Source organism: Pagrus pagrus (assembly GCF_965226575.1).
Source record: "Pagrus pagrus genome assembly, chromosome: 13".
In the NCBI taxonomy this organism is placed as follows: Eukaryota; Metazoa; Chordata; class Actinopteri; order Spariformes; family Sparidae; genus Pagrus; species Pagrus pagrus.
In genome coordinates this window covers 18,768,236-18,787,158 of record NC_140197.1, presented here as the reverse complement: position 1 = coordinate 18,787,158, position 18,923 = coordinate 18,768,236, and the positions used below count along the sequence as shown (strand labels likewise).

General features: G+C 42.2%; 1 protein-coding gene across 1 annotated transcript; it reads left to right on the top strand.

The window, feature by feature from the left end:
• Window positions 1-1,296: 1,296 nt before the first annotated feature.
• iqck (IQ motif containing K) lies at window positions 1,297-16,603 on the top strand. Its single transcript, XM_084370403.1, has 9 exons — window positions 1,297-1,388; window positions 1,482-1,567; window positions 1,658-1,745; window positions 1,830-1,927; window positions 2,459-2,511; window positions 2,667-2,744; window positions 3,215-3,299; window positions 11,878-11,989; window positions 16,233-16,603. Exons 1-9 carry the CDS (start codon window positions 1,340-1,342, stop codon window positions 16,511-16,513), a joined length of 930 nt encoding a protein of 309 aa, XP_084226529.1. The 5' UTR covers window positions 1,297-1,339; the 3' UTR covers window positions 16,514-16,603.
• The last annotated feature ends 2,320 nt before the right edge of the window (window positions 16,604-18,923 follow it).

Genomic DNA, 18,923 nt, shown 5'->3' with positions numbered 1-18,923 from the left:
TTCTCTGACTAACACAATCATGGTTTAAGAGCATGCTGTTTTTATCTACAGCTTTATTTTGTGCCCTTTCATGGTTGTGGAGACGAATGTTTTTTACAATGCAATATAATTTTTTTGGTTCATCCTTAGATGACCTTTATTTAGAGCCAACAATGACAGATGCGACGTGATATAGGACTGAACTTTGTCCTCATAAAAGAGAAAAATTGGCACACCAAAAAACAATCAAAAGTACAAAACGGCAGTTAGTGTGAAACAAGAATCCCGTAAAAAAATCCCATTAATCCAAATTGACAACATAACAAAAACACATTAATTTAAGATCATTTAACACCCCTTCTTCTGTAAAAGGTGTTAACTAACATTTAGGACATGGCATCCCCTTAGTTTACACATTAACTTAAAATGGCTATCAATTTACAATGTCATTGAGGTTTATAGGGCATGTTTGTTGGCACAAACATCTACAACAGGGTTAATGAAAGACTGGTTAGGCTGTTTCATTTACAGACTTCACTGAGACATTACCATAATTACCTTTCAGAATGAACTAGATACAAACATTAAACATAACTGTCATGCTCCCCCCAAGAATTTACATCGAGGCAAACGTAAAATCTAATTTTGTATCTTTGGAAATCTGGTGAATTTAATAGACTAACGAAGTTTAAACACATTAATGTGAGTCAGTTACCTGCTGCCCTCTAGTGGCAAACACAGGAACTATGGCGTTCAAGGAGAAAAGGCCTGCAGAATGGCTTTTATTCCTACATCAAAAACAGCTGAGAGGAGTTTATTTATTTATTTTAAATCTATTTTTAGACTAGTTTGAGTGACAAAAACACGACCTTGTTTATTGTGAGAAATAAACAAGGACCCATCAACACAACCAGGAGCTGTGGGCTATTTCAGGAAAACTATTCTGATCGTTTGTTTGGTGTAAATTGCAGCGTTTTTATACAGTTTATCACATATTGTCCAACTATCACACAATGAGAGAGGGTGTGTAGGGATCAAGTATAGTATTCAACTAATCTTAAAAAAAGAAGTTTGTCACTTTGTAGTTGAATATATTTTCAGCCAGCCGCCGTGTTAAATTACAGAAACTGATTATTATTAATAACTAATATTAGTGTATTTTATTCATTTTGACTCTTTATTTGGCTTAATAATCTGTTTTTGAACATCTTTAAACACGCTTTTGTTAGGTTTTACTTCATTTACTCCCTGCGCTCCTATGTCGTGTTTACACCGGAAGTCATTGGGCACGACTACTTCCTTAGCAACCAGCGTATCCCTGGCAACCACGCTACAGAGCAGGCAGGCGCCGGGCGGAATAATGGCGGTGATCGGTGCCAAAAAATCACTTTGGCAACAAGTGTGTGAAGGTAAGATGATAAAGTTACTTTTTTCGAAGCTTTTTGTGAATTGACAACGGGCGTCAAATAAAAGCTGTGTGTTTGTTTAATGTGTTTTTGGAGAGTTTGAAGCTGAGCAGCCCAGTCCTCCCAGTCCTCCCAGTGCTCTGTGGACTGATGGCAGCTCCAGTACACACTCCACAGCCAAGGTCTGCTTATCATTCAGCACATTCAACCCTGTATCTGATTAGTTCGGATGTTGTCACATCCTCTGGTATGATCAGCATGCGTTTCACTAGATGTTTGTGGGTCCTCTGAGAGACTGTGACCATCATCCTTCAGGCCAGAAGCACCTGTCAGCAGCATCACCTCCACAAGTACCTGAGCGTAAGATGAATGAACAACTACATGTACATTTCTCTGACATCCTGGTTTGTATATATGTATTGTATGAATGTGTGTTTGTGCCAGGTCCTGTCACACATTTTTTGGAGAGGAGAGTGTTTCCAGTGCTGTTGCCTGGACTGGAGGCTTTGCTGAAAGAAGCCGAGAAACACGACTGCTTCAAGGTCTGGAGACTGACTGAAAAAGCCTGAAATCAAAGGAACTGGCCAAATCAACTTTGTCATTTGTTGAATTTTAATAATTTAAGTATATTTTGCTGATAAAACGTCTGCAAATTTACTTGAATGAATGCAGGAGTGAGTATCAGAATCTGAAATAATGTATTCATCCATGAGGGGGAAATTGAGTATGTTACGGTTGATCCTTCTAGAATAGAAATATGTCACTATAGAAATAAACAAGATACAAATAAAGACAGTAAGACATAAGAGTCAGTAGGATGAAATGTGTATTAAAAGTACTAAAATATAAACATTACTGTAAAAGATATGTTCATCAAAACGTATTGTGTATATATGTAGATATATATATATATAATACAGGAGTAATATTGCAATATGAAGTACTTGACAGTGGTCAACAGTATAAATGAATGCAACAAACAGCAGTAAATATAGCACGTGATATGGCACAGAGAGAAAACTGGGTGAGTTGAGATATATAGGGTGCTGAGTACTTTTTCTTTTGTGTTGTAGAGTAAAATAACAGCGTTTAACCCGTGCGACTTCCTCACTGAGTGGCTCTACAAGTAAGAGCCCTCCCACACACACACACACACACACACAAGCAAGCAGCTCTCTCTTGGCTGTATAGTGCTCCTCTCACCTTACCCCATCATTTCTCTCAAATGCTATATTTGGAGCGTTGTGTGTGAAAAATTGTGTGTGTCATTTTCTCTGTCAGCCACAACCCCTGCAGGCAAGGACAAGACACGGTGAAGTTTCATGACATCCCCTTTGTAAATGACTGGCTCAGCATGCAGTGAGTGTCAAACATACGTGCCACAGCTGGTACCTCCGAGTGTATTGTTTGTTACGAAGTTAACTTATATTTGAAATTTGTCGTTGGCCTTTTGGCGTTTTGTGGAAGCTGCTCTCCTGTGTCTAAAAGTTTGAAGCAAAAATTAAAGGTGCAATATGTAAGAAGTTAGCTTAAAACGTTAAAAAAATAACTAAAATGATAAAGACAGCTATAGTTATCAGGTGTTAGCGATCACTCTGGTGATATGCTGCCCCCTGTTTGTTCGTATGAGTATCAATATCATGAAGGTGGCTAATTCTTACACATTGTACCTTTTAAGTACGAGGAAAATAGATGTGCAAAAGGTAGATTTAAATTATGTCAACTCAGAAACAAGAAGAGAAAATGCAATTTTTAAAAGCAGATGACACATGGTTACGTTTTGTCTCTTGTCAACCCTCTTCTCTCTTTTTTTCTCTCTCCGTCTTCAGTCCGAGGCCTCCTCTCCCTCTGTTTCTGCTGTTGAGTGAGGATCAGGCTGCTCTGCTCATCCAGGCTTTCTGGAGGGGATACAAGGTACACGGGACATAACCATGGTTGCTGTCTTTCTGTCAAAAGTATATTAAAGGACTAGGAATGTGACACAACTGGAAAAAAAAAATAGTTACACAAGTCTGACTAGATTATGAAATATGGAAAATTTATTTCAACAAATTGACGCTAAAGTCAAAGAAAATTGGGTAAATTTCAAATTAAAAGTCTGGAAGAAAATAGAAAAACATTCTAATATCCTGGATGCATATATACTGTTATTATTGATTTAATACAGAAGCCAAGAGCTGAAAAGAAAGAAGACATTTTTTTAATGCCAGTATCGAGATCATGAGTTTTCATTGTCTCAGGAAAACAAGCTGTTTTTATCTTGAAACAACAAGATGATCAACTCACATCATGAGAGGACAAAAGGTTGTTTTCTCACATCACTTAAAATATTTATCACAGATCAGGAGTGCCATGCCAACATGAATAGATGTCATCTTGACTTCCATCTAATTTAAGATGATTATTATTGATCAATGCATCAGAGAGTGCTTCAATCTTACTTATTTATATACATAATTTATTATGCCATTAAAACACCCTCCGATGTGATTTGTTTCTTTTCCACTGACCCGATGCCAGCTAGAACACTTCTGGTAATAAAACACTGGACAGTAACAAACCACTTGACCACTGTAATGTATGTAATTGCATCATACTGATATGAAAAAAACCTCATATCAAATCTTTAGAGAAAAACATTCTCCCGACAGATTTATGTCTCAGTTCTGACTGAAATTGATATGGATTGATCAGAAGTTGCTATATTTATTATTTACTGGAAAACAATTTACAGAAAAGCCTCACAATTGAGCTTTAGATCAATGTTTTTGATCATCATCAACTATTTGGGTCCGAGTCTTTTAGAAACTTGAGTTTGGGATGAGTAATCCCTCACTAGGGGAAAAGTTCATACAAGTTCATATGATTCACTGAGCAGCTTGTGTATGTCATGGTCCACTCTTCCCATGAAGTCGTTTTCTCGTGATAAATGATCTCCTTGTCTCAACAAACCATCCTTTTGTTTTCTCAACATAACAAGATAAATGAACCCGTTATCACAACAAAACAACCTTTCTTATCAAGAGACAATGAAACTGGTGATCTCCAGAGAATGGCATTAAATAAAATAACTGCAAACACAGCCGCTCCCGGCTTCTGAGATTTAGGAAGTTACAGTACGGGGGGGGGGAAAAATGGGATTTTGAAGTAGGAAGCGTGAAGGAACCTTGCAATTACCCCACACACCACAGTGAGCCTTCGCTATGAGCCGGGATGTTTGGTTCTGTTAGGATACAATAGGCGCCCTCCTGCGTGTGCATCGGCCCACAGTGCGATCTTGTTATATAATCCCATCCCGCTGAAAAGCCCCTCTACCAGTGGGACTGCAATTTCATTCAGCAGCTTGATTATGTCATCAGTGATGCTGGGAGTTAATTCCTTTTTGTGTGGGCGTTGTGGTCTGAAGTGCTCTGTGCTATGATAAAAATAGACATAAACACACACTACCAGAGGCGAACAGCAGCGATTTCTTCACACACAAATAAACCCAGTCTTGTGTGGTGTGGGGATCTAAGCAGGGGTCATGTGTTTGCCCTTTCTTTTTGTTTCTTATCCTTGTGAGAGGATTCAGCTTCAGTCTCGCTCGCACAAACCATCCAGAGCAAAAGGTGCCAGCTGTGCTGTCATGTACAGTTACATCCTGTCCGACATATGTTTTTGCATGTAGCTCATTTTGTGGGTGCGTGCACGACAAGATTTGTTTAACGTGTGTGTGCATGCACCCGTGTTTGGACTGCTTATGCACCAGCAGGGGGCAACACTTCCTCTTCTTTTTCTGTTACAGGAAAAGATTTAATTGGCTTTGCTCACATGAGGTGGCAGCAGTGAGCCAGTTGCCTGTCACTCCTCACTGTGTTTACCCTGAACTCAGACAGGTTCAGTAGGGCCACTGATAGCACTGCAGCCCAGCACCCCGAGGGATTTAGAGGAAGAGAGACACCGCCAGAAAGAGACAGAGAATGGGAGGATGAAGCTCAGGCTTTGTTGGGTACATTTTCAGGAGGAAGAGGGATGTTGCCTTAGATCGGTGTTGGGGCGGGATGGAAGGAAAAAAACAACCATTGCGACATCTGTAGTGGGTGAGAATAGGGAGAGATGAGGGAGGCTGTGAACGCAAAACAATCAGGGCCCGACGACGAGGGTTGGCCTCTCAGGATCATGACTTATTCAAGATACACGGGGTGGAGATATTTTGGGTATAGGCGCTGAGGCAAAGTCCTGACAGGCGTTGTAGTGTGTCACGACTGCCGTTACCTCGACTCGAGAAAAACAGCAGTTAACAGCTCAGTGGGCAGCAGAGCGGCGAGGAGGACATCGGCACTAAACAAGCGATGCGCTGCAAAACTTCATTTGTGTCTGCTGGCGTGAGAACATGCATCTGCTGTCTGTTATTATAATAATAATAACAATAAAAGCCTCCCATTATGAATGTATTCTGACAAATCTAAAAATAACAAGCTCCATTTCAACACAAATGGTCTTAGTGTCGGATTTTTAAACACTTGAGAAGAGGGTTTAGACTGCAAGAATATAATAGGATTATGGGATTTTATAGAAACACCATTTGAGTTTTTGTGTGGTTTTTGACGACTTGTTGTAACGAACTGTGGATATCGAGACAATGCTTTGCAAATTATCGTGGTATCGAAATTGCAATCCTCTACCTTTATCATTATACCCTGTTGTCTTCACCCCCTCTTTCCCCCTCACTCTTACACCCTCTGCTGTTATGTAACCTGCCTGACGCAGCGCTGACTGCAGAGGGAATGTGTGTTTTTGAGTGTGTTTTTTTTTGTGTGTGTGTGTGTGTGTTGTCCATAAGAGAGACAGACAGACTGAGAGCCAGGAGGACAGGAAGCATGAAGGGAGGGTATTTTTGTAGATTGGAGTTTCATCCCTCCATTATTAATATGTTTCATCAAAACATATTCAGGGCTGAGAAAGAGCAAGGATAGCGATAGTACATGCACACACACACGCACACTAACACATCAATGACCCAGACAATGCGATTGTCTCTTGTTTCACTCATGTACAACTCTAAAGAGCTGATGGGTCTAAACATATTACATAATCTTCTTTAGACTGTGTGCCTTAGTCCAACTCTAATCCATTCATCCATGCCTGCTACTGTAATGCACACATATGTACATGCGCGCGCACACACACACACACAAACACACGTCACTGATCGCTTAGACTTCTCAGGCTCTCAGGCCTAGTCAGCTGACTCGGAGTAATGTGGCTGCTGTGTAATAAACAGGGCATTACAATTAGGCTGTCAGTATTAGGGTTTGTGGTCAGGTAGAGAAGCAGGCTTTCATCATAATCATTTCACTGTCCACGGCAGATTTATTAACCCGTGTTTATTTACAGGGTGGTTGGCCTCGCCGTAGGGCAGCACTGACCTGTGTGTGTGTGTGTGTGTTCCTTTTAGAATACTGAAACAAATAGTTCAACATTTTGAGAAATAAGCTTACTGGCGGAGGGTTATATGAGAAGATTGATACCACTCTCATGTCTGTCGGGTAAAAGCAAACCTTTATTTGGCAGCTGGTTAGCTTAGCTTAGCATAGAGGTTGGTAACAGAGAGAAACAATGCTGTCTGGCGAAGTTCAAGACAAGAACGCCGATACCACTCTTAGGTCTATAGGGTAAAAACAAATCAACAGCTAGCAGCCAGCTTAGCTTAGCATGAAGGATTATGGGCTCACTACTGACTAGATGAGTCTCTTTTTATTTTTGTACAGATTTGACATGAACTTATGAGCTTTGGAGATTCTGCAATGTCGGTTTTGCTACCTTTAAACTGAGCTAGTTCAACTGTTTTCCAGTCTTTCCAGTCTTTATGCTAAGCTAAGCTAAGCTAACCAACTGCTGGCTTTATCTTCATTTTTACCATGCAGACAATAAGACAATGCTCTTATTCATTTTTACTATGCCTAAGAGCATTGTCTATCATCTCATCTTATCCTTGACAGAAAAGCAAATAGGGGTTTTTCCGAGAATGTTGGAGTAGACCTTTTAAAATCTTCAGTTGTTTTCCTTGTTCATGATCATTTCTGTGTTAAAACTTCTCACACACTTTATTCTCACTGGCATTTAGATTGTCTGAAAAGGATTAGATCTTGATGCAGAGATTTGATCTCTAAGAGTTACATTGTGCAAAGATCGTTAAGTAAATAGGGTTTTTTAAATACAATGATATGGTAATCAGAATTAATAATGCAGTAACAGTCCCTCCCGACGTTTCTGAAGAAAGTCCTCTTGAACTGGCAGGCCCAGTTATTGTCTAGAAGTGGGACACTGTGAGTCCTGATTGTATTCTCCTTGACATAAACTAATAGAGCTGTTTGAAAGAATCTCGCACACAGTCATACCCAGAGAGCTGTATAGTCAACAGCAGAACTAGGTCTGCTATTCCAGCTGAATGATCCGAGGGCAGCGATAGATGAATGCTTTGAATTGACGTTCATTGTTGACTCAGTGACGGGACATGTGCAGGGACACTCATGCGGAAAATATGTCACAGGCACTCAGGACATCCAGTAGCCGGTGGCCCTGCTTCATCCTCACTGTAGAGGCACGCTGTCCCAGAATCAGATGAACTGGTCAGGTAGTCCTGTGGTATTGTCTTTCATGTATATTATACAGAGTTTTTTACACTTAATGTACCTTTAAGTGTTCGTAGAAAGGACAATAAGGTCTCAGAGCAGCCACTTACTGCGCCTGAGTCAACAGAGGCATGAATCAGATCAGCTGGTTAAGCCTCGGTGGAAGCATCGGTCAACAAAAAGATGATGGATCGGTAGGTGGACGGAGTGTAGAGCAGGCTGTGTAGAGCAGGCCGCGTCTTTATGCAGCCTGTCAGCGAGGCTGGTGATGCGACTGCAGCCAGTTCCTCCGAACAGAAGCCATTGTGCTGCCGCAGAGTGTGAGAATTGGAGAGGAGCTCAGTCTCACAGGCCGCTTGAAAGGCTGTGCAGTGGGATTGAAGTGTGTGTGAGAAAGAGGGCACAGTGTGCACAGTTTGTGTCACTGTGTGGTCGTGCGCATTTTTGTTTGGCGAGTGGAGGGGGCTCTTTTTGTGCCGGTGGTGGTGTCGGCTTTGAGTTTTGGTGTTTTGTGTTTGCTTGTGGCTTTGTCAAATAATGCGTGAGAATGCATGCAAACCCTGCAATGTCTCACTAATTGTTCTAATCATTCTAATCCCTGCCCTCATGCATACAACACAGCATGAGAGGACCGACTCAACCAGGCATGAAAGGTTATGTGCTGTATTATCACAGGTTCTTTAATGATTTTTTAACGTTGAGAAATAGATGAGGAAGAGCCTGATGTGCTGCGGTACATCAAGTACTTATGTACATGCGATCACACAAACACACAGAGTCCTTGATGCCCACAGTCCCAAACAATACCGAAGCCCTGCTAATCAGCTGTGCTGATGCGCACAGACGGGCTTCAAAATGCTCACGCGCACACACTCAACCCAGCTCTTTGTCTCCTGACATCACACAAACTGTCAGCATCCTGCATGAGTATTCAAAAAGCCAGCTCTCCAAGAACTGAGACTTTGATTTTGTCTTTGTGTGCGACACATTCAGGCATTGCCTCAGGGGTCCGACGGCCGTCAAATAATAAATTGTAATTTAGCGTTGGCTGACAGAAGCAGAAGAAGAACTGGAGGTTTAAGATTTCTGCAGGACGCCGATGGAAAGTGACACAGAGTAGAAAAGGACACGCAGACACAAATAGACAGGCACAAGCGACGGTGAGCAAACACAACAGACTCCGACCCCCCCTCTCCACCCCTCCTGACCCTCAGCCCTCATTTCCATTTCTATGCTTTGCTCCCATCAGCAGAGGGGCTGCTGCGGCACTGTGACACCCGCTAAATTAACTATTGGAGCCCGCTAGTCTTCGCCATTCCTCAACCCATCGCCAGGCTTATATAACAGGCCCACTTTCATACCGACTGCTAATAGCAACACTATTGTCGCCATTCAAGCACCCAGTCGGGAGGAACTCGGGTTCCAATGGAGAGGGAGGAGTAAGAGGAAAACAAGAGTGGAGAGAATACAGAGGAGAAGAATGAAACACAAATGTGACGGAGAGTGAGGAGAAAGTGAGGTGATAAGATGGTGTCTGAGGTTGACGATGAGGAGAGGGAGACGCACATCTGGGTGCTGAAGGAGAAGAGAGAGAAGGCGAGGAAGGGGAAGGAGTTGTAGCAGCAGCAGGAGGAGGAGATAAAGAAGGGAACGAAGAATGAGCTCTTCAGGGACCTTTTCTATTAATGTGAAACAGCAAGACTGTTTAGTAATCTCTGAGGAAAGCCAGCAGCCCACACACAAACACACATAACAACCACAGGGGTTTCCTCCGAGAACAAAAGCGTAACTCATGCTAACCACAGACTGGACAGAGATTAGAATCAGACAGCTTATTGACAAGAGTCTGCAGCCTATGTGGACACAAATGCACAAACAGACTCAGTCTTACACTTTAACACTAACTTAAGTATTTACCCTCAACAGCTCAAAAGTGTGCTCAACTTTTACATAATCACTGAAGTTAAAGCTCCGATTAATAACCGACCACACGTTCGAGCTACGAAAATAATAATAAGGCTTATTTATGCAGCATTTAATAGGGGTGGGAATCACCAAGTAAGACACGCTACGATATCATCTAAGATACATCACATTGCCTGTGTAACTGAAGAAGAAAAAATTCAATGAAATCATTCGCAAAAAAGCAAATAGAGGCTTAGATTAGCTCCTTGTTAACACACATACAACCACACACGGACTGCAACCTGTCCATGTCTGCGTGCTTCATCTTTAAAATAGTCATAAACTAGCGAAAGGTCGAACTGTCAGAAAGTACAAAAGTCCTGCAAGTCTCATCTCATCTCATTTTCTTAACCGCTTTTTCTGTGAGGGTCGCGGGGGTTACTGGAGCCAGTCCCAGTTTTCATATGGGTATATCCCTGGACGAGTCGCCAGCTCATCGCAGGGCCCTTTCTGACGGCAGAGGCTGCCACACAAGGTGCCAACTGCATGTCAGGGGCAATTTCAGGGTTCAGTATCTTGCTCAAGGATACTTTGGCATGTAGCTCAAATCCGCCCAGGGGAGCCGGGGTTCGAACCACCGGGGCTAGTCACCTGCTCTACCCACTGAGCTACAGCCGCCCCCCAGTCCTGGAAGTCAAATGTTTAAAGAACGGACACAACAATCTGTGATCGAACTGTGTAAATAAAGTTTAGAAGTCATGAAGCAGGGACTCTGGGAAGTCAAATTGTCAGAGGAATCTTTATAGAGTGCCTGCGTGTTTGAATAAAAATACTGATATTTGGCACTCAGGCTGCAACTAATGACTATTTTCATTGTCGATTTATCTGTTGATTATTTTCTCAAATCATTGATAAGTTGTTTGGTCCATAAAATGGTGAAAAATGTTTCCCAAAGCTTAAGATCAAATACTTCAACACAACAACTACATGAAGTAATTGAAAACTAGGGCTGCACGATATGCACATTTATTTTTAAAAGATGTGATTCACAGTTAGAAGGGATGATAATTTTTACATCACAATTTCCATTTTCACTGAAAAAATGTAAAATCATGATGATGTCACATTCGCTGTGGTCTGTAGCAAACAAACATGTATTCTTACATCTGGAGTTGTTGGCCAGGGCATCTTTGCAGCACTACAGTACGTCCTTATAATGCTGTCTTGTCACACATTTTACCCTAAAGGTGACGTATTATGCTAATCATTTTATTTTGGGTTACTACTAGAGTAGGTTTACATGCTGTAGCGCTCAAAAAACTGCATCAATTTTCTCATACAGTCCAGTGCTGCAGCGCTGTATTCCCCCTCCGTCTGAAACGCTCCTGTCTCTTTAAGGCCCCCCTCCTGAATACCCAGTCTGCTCTGATTGGTCAGCTCACACAAGCCTGAGCCAGCAATGCTAACAACAACAGAGCAGCTGTGCTAAATTATTTGCCAAACTAGCCGCACAAGGCATAAATTATGCAAATGTCTGACATGGTGACGTAGTGTGATGTCACAAAGTAACAGAATTAAATGCAGGACTACTGACGAGGCGTTTCAGGAGCCGTGTTGTCTGTGGGAGAGAGGGGCCTCTGTTGGTGCAGACTTTGGACTTTTTAACTTTGAAGACCTTTTACATGCAAAAGAAACTTTATAAAACACAGAAGGAAAGGAAAAAAAGGAAAAGGCATGATGGGTCTTCTTTAATCAAATAATTACAGCTTCGTGCAATTTAGATATTGCACATTTGGTTGTAGGTTGTGATTCCTCCAACCGCTGTGATTTAGCTATTTGGCCTCTCTAGACAACGCTGGCAGCTTACTTGTACTGATTAGCTGGCAGCTTAATTAAGTTATTGATAATGTTTGCTAATGTGAGTGTATGCATGTGCTGCCTTGGCACGTGTGCTGTGTGTGCCTGTGTTACAGATCAGGGCACGCCCAGATGTGCAGGAGCTGCGCCAGTGGCAGAGAGAGCTGAGAGAGAACCGTGACATTACCAAAACTGTCGAACACTTCTGGGCCCAACAAGAGAGCCGAGGTGAGAGCACACACACTGACACACACACACACACACACACAGTCACATTCACATGGTATCACTGAATGCCAGGCCTCAGGCTCACTGGCAACACAATACCATTGATCTTGAATTTTCTCCTGCGGCCGACAGCAGCTGCTGATAAGCAGGCAGGACGCCAGCACATTCACACAAACAAGCGACAGTGCAACAATGTCAAACCGTGCAGTACTATACACACCAATATACACATACACATTTATCAACCGCTGCACCGCACAGTCTCACACACACACAAATCCACAGCAGAGATACAGTATTCATCCCAAGAAGGCTTTGAAGTTAAAGCAGAGAGATGAGGATTGAGAGAGCAGTGACAGAGAGAGAGAATGAGGGCAGAGACAGAGAACGACAAAGAGTCAGGGAGAGTGAGTAAGGAGAGAGAGAGAGGAGATTACAAGTGAAGGAGGGAAAGAAAATGTCCGCAGGACTCAGGGTGCGTTTGTGTGACAGAGATAGAGCAGAGGACGGAGACTGGGGATACATGTGACGAGCGAAGACGGATAGAAGTTTGAAATGATGAAATGTCTGTGTCGCTGTGTGTGTGTGTACTGTGCACACATGAAGGACAGAGCAGAGCAGCTGAGAATGCAGGCCCATGTCCAGTGTGACTGACTGGCATTAGAGCTCGAGGAGAGTGACAAAACGTTGCCCTTGAACACATGAACACCCACCACTGTACAAGTGATTTCTAACCAGCACACAGTTACAGGAGGGTTTGTAAAAAGATTGGGAAAGTTCAACTAATTTGAAAAATATACAAAATTTTATTTAAAAAGTCTGTCCAAGGGTCCACCACTTTGGTCCAGACTTGAATATCTAACTATTGAATGGATTACAGTGAAATCCGTTGCAGATATCCATTGTGCCTGGAGGCTGAAGCCTCATCAATCAATCAATCAAACTTTATTGATATAGCCGCTTTCAAAATAATCAAAATGCCTTCTAAAGTGCTTTGTAGGTGATTGAAAAAGGAAAAACATGGTATAAAAACAGGTTTAGAGACTAATGCACACCAATTTAAAAAAAATGAAAAGTTAAAATAATAAAAGATAAACACAAACAATAAAAATAACGATAGAAATAAAATATTGCACGTAAAAATATTTTATCGTGGCTTTTATGATCTGTTAACTTTTAAACTAGGGCCACCAGCAGGTCAGATTTTTTATTTGTCCACTACTGTGACAGCATGCTAACATGCTCGTCATGCTAAGCTGAAGTGATGAACATGTTAAAAATTATACCTGATAAGCGTCATCTTATTAGCAGTGTCATTGTGACCATGTTGTCTTCAACAGGGCGTTCCAGACCCCGAGAGGGTCCCTAAGGAGTTGATATTATTTTGAAAGTTATTTTTTCTTCAAAAATGTAAATTACATTGTCATAACAGCAGGTTAGGCGTGTGTGGAGGAAGCTCGTTATGTAGCAGAACCAATGGCACTGAACGATATCGCAACCAGGTGCAGCCAGGTGCAGTTACAAGTTTGTATCAAACAACATGTAAAAAATGTAATACTTAATACTTAGTGTAAACAATTTTGTTTGTGGTTCGGTTTTTAGAGCATTTTTTCTGAAACATCTGCCTGCTCCGACCAAAAAACAACACTATGAAAGAGCGGTGACAGTGAACTAACGCAGAGAATTTATGGGCCAGAAAACTGAAGCAGTGGTGATGTGATCCATCCATCCACATATTTTGATCATATAGGCCACTTTAAATTAATACGCATAAAAATGATGACAAACACACACACTTCAACTCAAACACTAACGCCAGGTGTCACAGTATCTGTGTTTTTGTGGCTCCCAACAATGACACCATCATAAACACAGGTTTCTTCCACACTGACACATTCCACACAACAAAGGCGCCACCGCGGCCGTGGTGGGCTGACGAACATTCTTCCACAGCCGCACTGTGCTGTGCTAACTGATGCTACTGCTAACACACCACTACTGCTGACCTGTCATTCCAGCAGGGGTAGGGTGTGTGTGTGTGTACAAGAAAGTCAGACAGCCCTGACTGGAAGCCATTTTCTGACCTGAAATGGATGAGACTGTGAGAAATGCGTGAGCTGGAGGCAGGCAGGAAGGGAGGAAGGGAGGGAGGGAGGGAGGGAGGGGAAGAGATTGATGCTGAAGTTGCAGTTTGTTTGCTGATTTTGCCTGTTGTTGTTTTGGATGTAACGAAGCAAGCACTGCCCTCCAGCGCTGCCGGATAAATGACCCGTGTTTGGGACTGTGGGCGAGAGAGGGTGAGCTGGAGAGAGACATTATTTAGGGAAGCCCCTCCCTACCGTATACGCGCTCTTTAAAGTCGATCCAACAGCTGCGCTCATCTCATTTGACCCGAGGAGACCAGCATGCGATACCTCTTCTGCCGTTTTCACAGTCTGAAATCAGAATTAGTCAGAGACGGAGAGAAAAACAAAAGAGCAAAGTAACCCAGAGAGCAGACACAGGATGATATGTGAGGGTCAGAAGGCCACGGCTCATTGGACAGGTGCAGCTCTCAACAGCTCGTCAATCACCACATGACTGTCCTTGACTGGAGCCTGACATGGTGGATGTTTACAATAACAGAGTTAGCCAGGGAAAACACTTATCCTCCTAATGGTAATAATAGTATAAAAATCAGAGGTACTAAGGAGCTATCGCCTGTCTCCTTGATTGCAAATAATTGGTGTCAGTATCGGCCCTGAAAAAAACGCATCAGCCGATCCCTAGTATCTGTGCAGGATTTGAAGTGCTGTCACGATACTGGAATTTCTAACTTCGATTAAAATTCTTCGAAAAACATTGACATTAATAAAAGATAATTATAACAAGGCTATAGCATGAAAACGTGCTAAAATGTTTCCCGGCTAACAGAGAACAGCAGAATTAGTGTAGTAAACATTAAATTTCACACTTTACTACAGAAAATCAGTTATGGAATCGTTTCAAATTCAGAAAAGATGGTATCGATGCACCTTTAAGAGTCTAAAACTGCAGTTAGTGCTTTGAAATCCACACTTAAAGGTGCAATATTGTAAGAATATTAGTTAGTAGTTGAGTATGAATTTGACAGGTGGCTAATTCCTACATACTGCACCTTTAAAGCCACAGTTGCAGTCATTAGAGTGCAAGTAAAGCAAAACAACTTTTAGTACCATCACTGAGAATCCATCTGCGGCTCTTGCTGTGGTATATTGTAACAGTGTATTCATCACAGCTTCACTTCCATAATGTTGGAGCTACTGCCTTTTACTGGCAGAGAACAAAAGGCCTCCACAATAGCTTTGCAGCTGTCACAGAGAGAAAGTGTCAGCAGCCGGCTGATTCATGGTGTGTTTAACAGGTTCACTGTTTTTTAAACACAGGCCTCATTAAAAAGTTGTTTCCTGTCAACTGTCATTGGGAATAGCACAAGTTCATTAATATCTTATTATGTGAAATGAATTGGACAATTGTTTCAGGTCTTTCACGTCCTGCTCCAGTCAAAAATGTGTTTTTTCTTTGTTCCTACAGTTGAATGTCTGAGCTTCACTCTGCGGAATGATGTACTGTATATTTTAGTTTCACACCAGAAGTCTATGAGCATGATTTGTGACATCACACCTGCATAGTTTGGGAGCCAATCCTGTTCCAATATTCAGCATACACAGGTGTGATGTGGAAACTTGAAGCCTCCAGCACACAAACAATGAGAATGGACTTTACAGTGAAGTAGGAGACATCTTGTGTCGTGCAGTTAAACTTGTGAGATGAAAAATATTTATCAGGGGTGTCACAGTCAGAAGTGCAGTGTTTTATATAAATCTTAAAACCTGAATATTGTACTTAGTAGTAATTAGAAATTCCTTCTTTTACATATATAAAGTAGCCTTGGAGACAGTTCGCTCTGTAAGTTTTCACTGATATTTCTCGTTGCAACATTTGTGCTAGGAACAGGAAGTCTTGCAGAATAATTCTTTAAAACCTGACAGAGAAGAAGTTGCCTTGTTGGCAGTTTTTGTTACAACATTTTCAGGATCTGTAAGCTTTAAATCTTTAAACAGGAGATTTCTTTCTGCTTTTTGAAGGCAGCAAACTGTTGTGTGTGCAGAGCGCTGCTCATTGTCGAGGTCTGCTGTGCACATTTATAAAACATTTATCACGCTCCTCTTGAAACAAAAATGAACCTGTTTGTGTTAAAGATGCAGCTCTCGTTTGTCTCCAGTGGGCTCGGCCATGACAGATCTTCCAGAAAGCCCCCTGCCCGGCGACTCAGATGTGTCCATCCAGGTAGTTTCCCCCACTCCCCAGAGCACCGTGGTCCACACTCCCACCAGCCAGATGACCCCGGAGGGCGGTGAGTGGCTGAGCCCGAGCCTGCGCAGCGCGGAGAAAATGGCCTCCGCATTATCATCAGTGACTGGTTTCCTGGCTGTATCCAAGCCTGGTGACAAATCCCTGACTGCAGTGTCTCCGTCTTTACTGGGAAGTCCAAACCTGAGCTAGACTGGTGGTGCTATGAACTGATATCATTAACCCTGTGTACAAGGTTCCTCTGGTGTTTAACGGCTATTAAACTCTGTTCGGTTGATTTCAGACTGACCAAAGCAATCAGTCAAACAAGCCATTAAAAACGCCTGTAACCAATTGGATATGGCCAGGCAGGGATTTATGGGCTGAGATCCATGTCTAATTAGCTGATTGCTTTCATTGCCTTATTGATGGATCACCTTCCTTTACGTGTCTCACCCGACAAATGAACAGCATATCGTACGGTTCACATATTTTACTACCCCGCGTAGCACACTTAATATTTCCTCTCAGCACCTCTGGCTGATAGCCTCACTGGAAGATAACTGAATCGTATTTCCTTGCCTTGTCAGTTTCTTTTTGCTCAGCAATACACATGACTCCACAAAAGAGGTTATAGCATTTCCATTCAAGCCAGGGAACTGAGGCCAGGGTGAACGGTGCAGAGCAGCACTTTCTATCCTGTTTATCAGAACAGGAAATTACCCCGTCAGGGAAATGGAAAACTTAAAAAAAAAAAAGAAAAAAAAAGTTGAAAAACATCATTGAGATCACTGGTGGGTGAATGACAACTATCTTGTGTCCAAAGCTCCTGTGTTAGCCATATGCCATCATATAAACCATATAAACACCAACGCTCCCCCGGTGTCCAGACCGCTAGCTGCACGGCTAACTGAGCTATCTAGCTAACAGTGGCTACAGAGGGCAGTGGTTAGAGGATGTTCTGGTAATACGCTGTCTCTCATTTGTTTTGACTGAATTCGACCAGATGCCAGTTCTTAAATATTGCACCTATATAGGGGCACTATGTAGTTTTGGGAAAGAAATCCAAAAACTCAAAAAGGTGATAGTTACATTATTGAAATGGTAATAAAACAAAATCAGACACGTCTTTTTTCCATAACTGAATAAACAAGCTGTTCTCAGAGGAAAATAAGGTCCCCAGAACACTGTTTGAAGCTAGAAGGGTGGCAGGGTCCGCCAAATACAAACAAGGTAAAACAGCATGAAGTTGTTGTTCATTCCACAAGACAGAATGTTTCTGTTCTGATATGCAGTTTGGGTGTGTTGCACGATCTGCCCAAATTGAAGACATTTTCCATCGCGTCTGCCGACTCTGGCACCTTCAGTTTTCCTTTTTGCGGCTGGTAGAGATCAAACAACTTAAATGTCACTTATCAGCCCTGGAAAGTTCAATTTGCAAAAATATTCAGGATAAAAAAGACTGCTCATCTCACTCTGCACTTCTTTGCTGTCCTTCATGCAAACTTAAAAGACGGGTTACGACTGACTTCTCCTGACTGAATGTCAATTAAACCGAGAGAATAAAGTGCACTCCTGGCATTTTTCCATCACTACTTGAACTGTGTACCTGAGAGGATACTTCTGGTTTCCCCTCCAGTGTCTCTGCGGCGGTCTAGTGATGGACGGCTTTCTTGACCAACCCAGTCACTGATGCACACCGCCTCACAGCGAGGCATGACGAGGGTCATGTATCTCCCTTCGCAGGTATGTGGATGCCTGGGAGACAGCTGCCACTGTGTAAGGTGATAAAACAGCCCATTTCATTCTGGGGATATCTGATAGTGCAGCCAGCTCCACAGAGTCTGGCAGCACTGGGCCCGACTGAAACTGGATCACACAGCAGCAGGAGGGAGTGGGCACCGGGCTAAAAAACAACTGGCTCTGGGCTGAGATTCTCAGATGAAGGTGGAAGTCTAGAATACGACTCAGAGACCCTGACTTTTGACCGTGTAGTGCGATTATAGGCTTCACTTAACACTATGGTCTTTGATGTAAACAGTCTGCCAAACGCCTGAGACATGTAGGATGTAGTAGGCCTAAATTAAAGGAAGTGTTCTCTATTTTTAGAGAGCAAAAAAAAAAGGAAAGAATGAAGTCTGTGAGCTTCATTTTCCTAAAAATAAAACCCAGTAGAGCAGCTTCATGACCTCTGGATTGAAGGGAAAAGACACAGTTGGATTTCTTACATAAAACCAAAAAATGTGTGTTTCATAAAACACTCGGTGACCTGTAGAACAGCAAACCTGCAGTACCGGTAACTGATTTCTTTGCCATCAGACAGCAGAAGAAACAAATAGTAAACACAACATTCATATACCATCAAATTTTAAACTTTGAGCTCTGTTTTTGGTCTCTACCTTCTGGTAAATTTTAAGATACCACAAGCAACTTAAATCAAAGACTAGAATCAGGGCGAAGCAGTTCACCAGGCTCTGTCCAAAGATAAAAGGAAATCTGCCTACAAGCACCTCTAAAGCTCACTGATTAAAGCACTGTATCTCTTTTAATTAGTCATATCCATAGAAAAACAGTTGTTACACAGTTTAGCCGTCTCCACTGTTTCCTATCTTTGTGCTGAGCT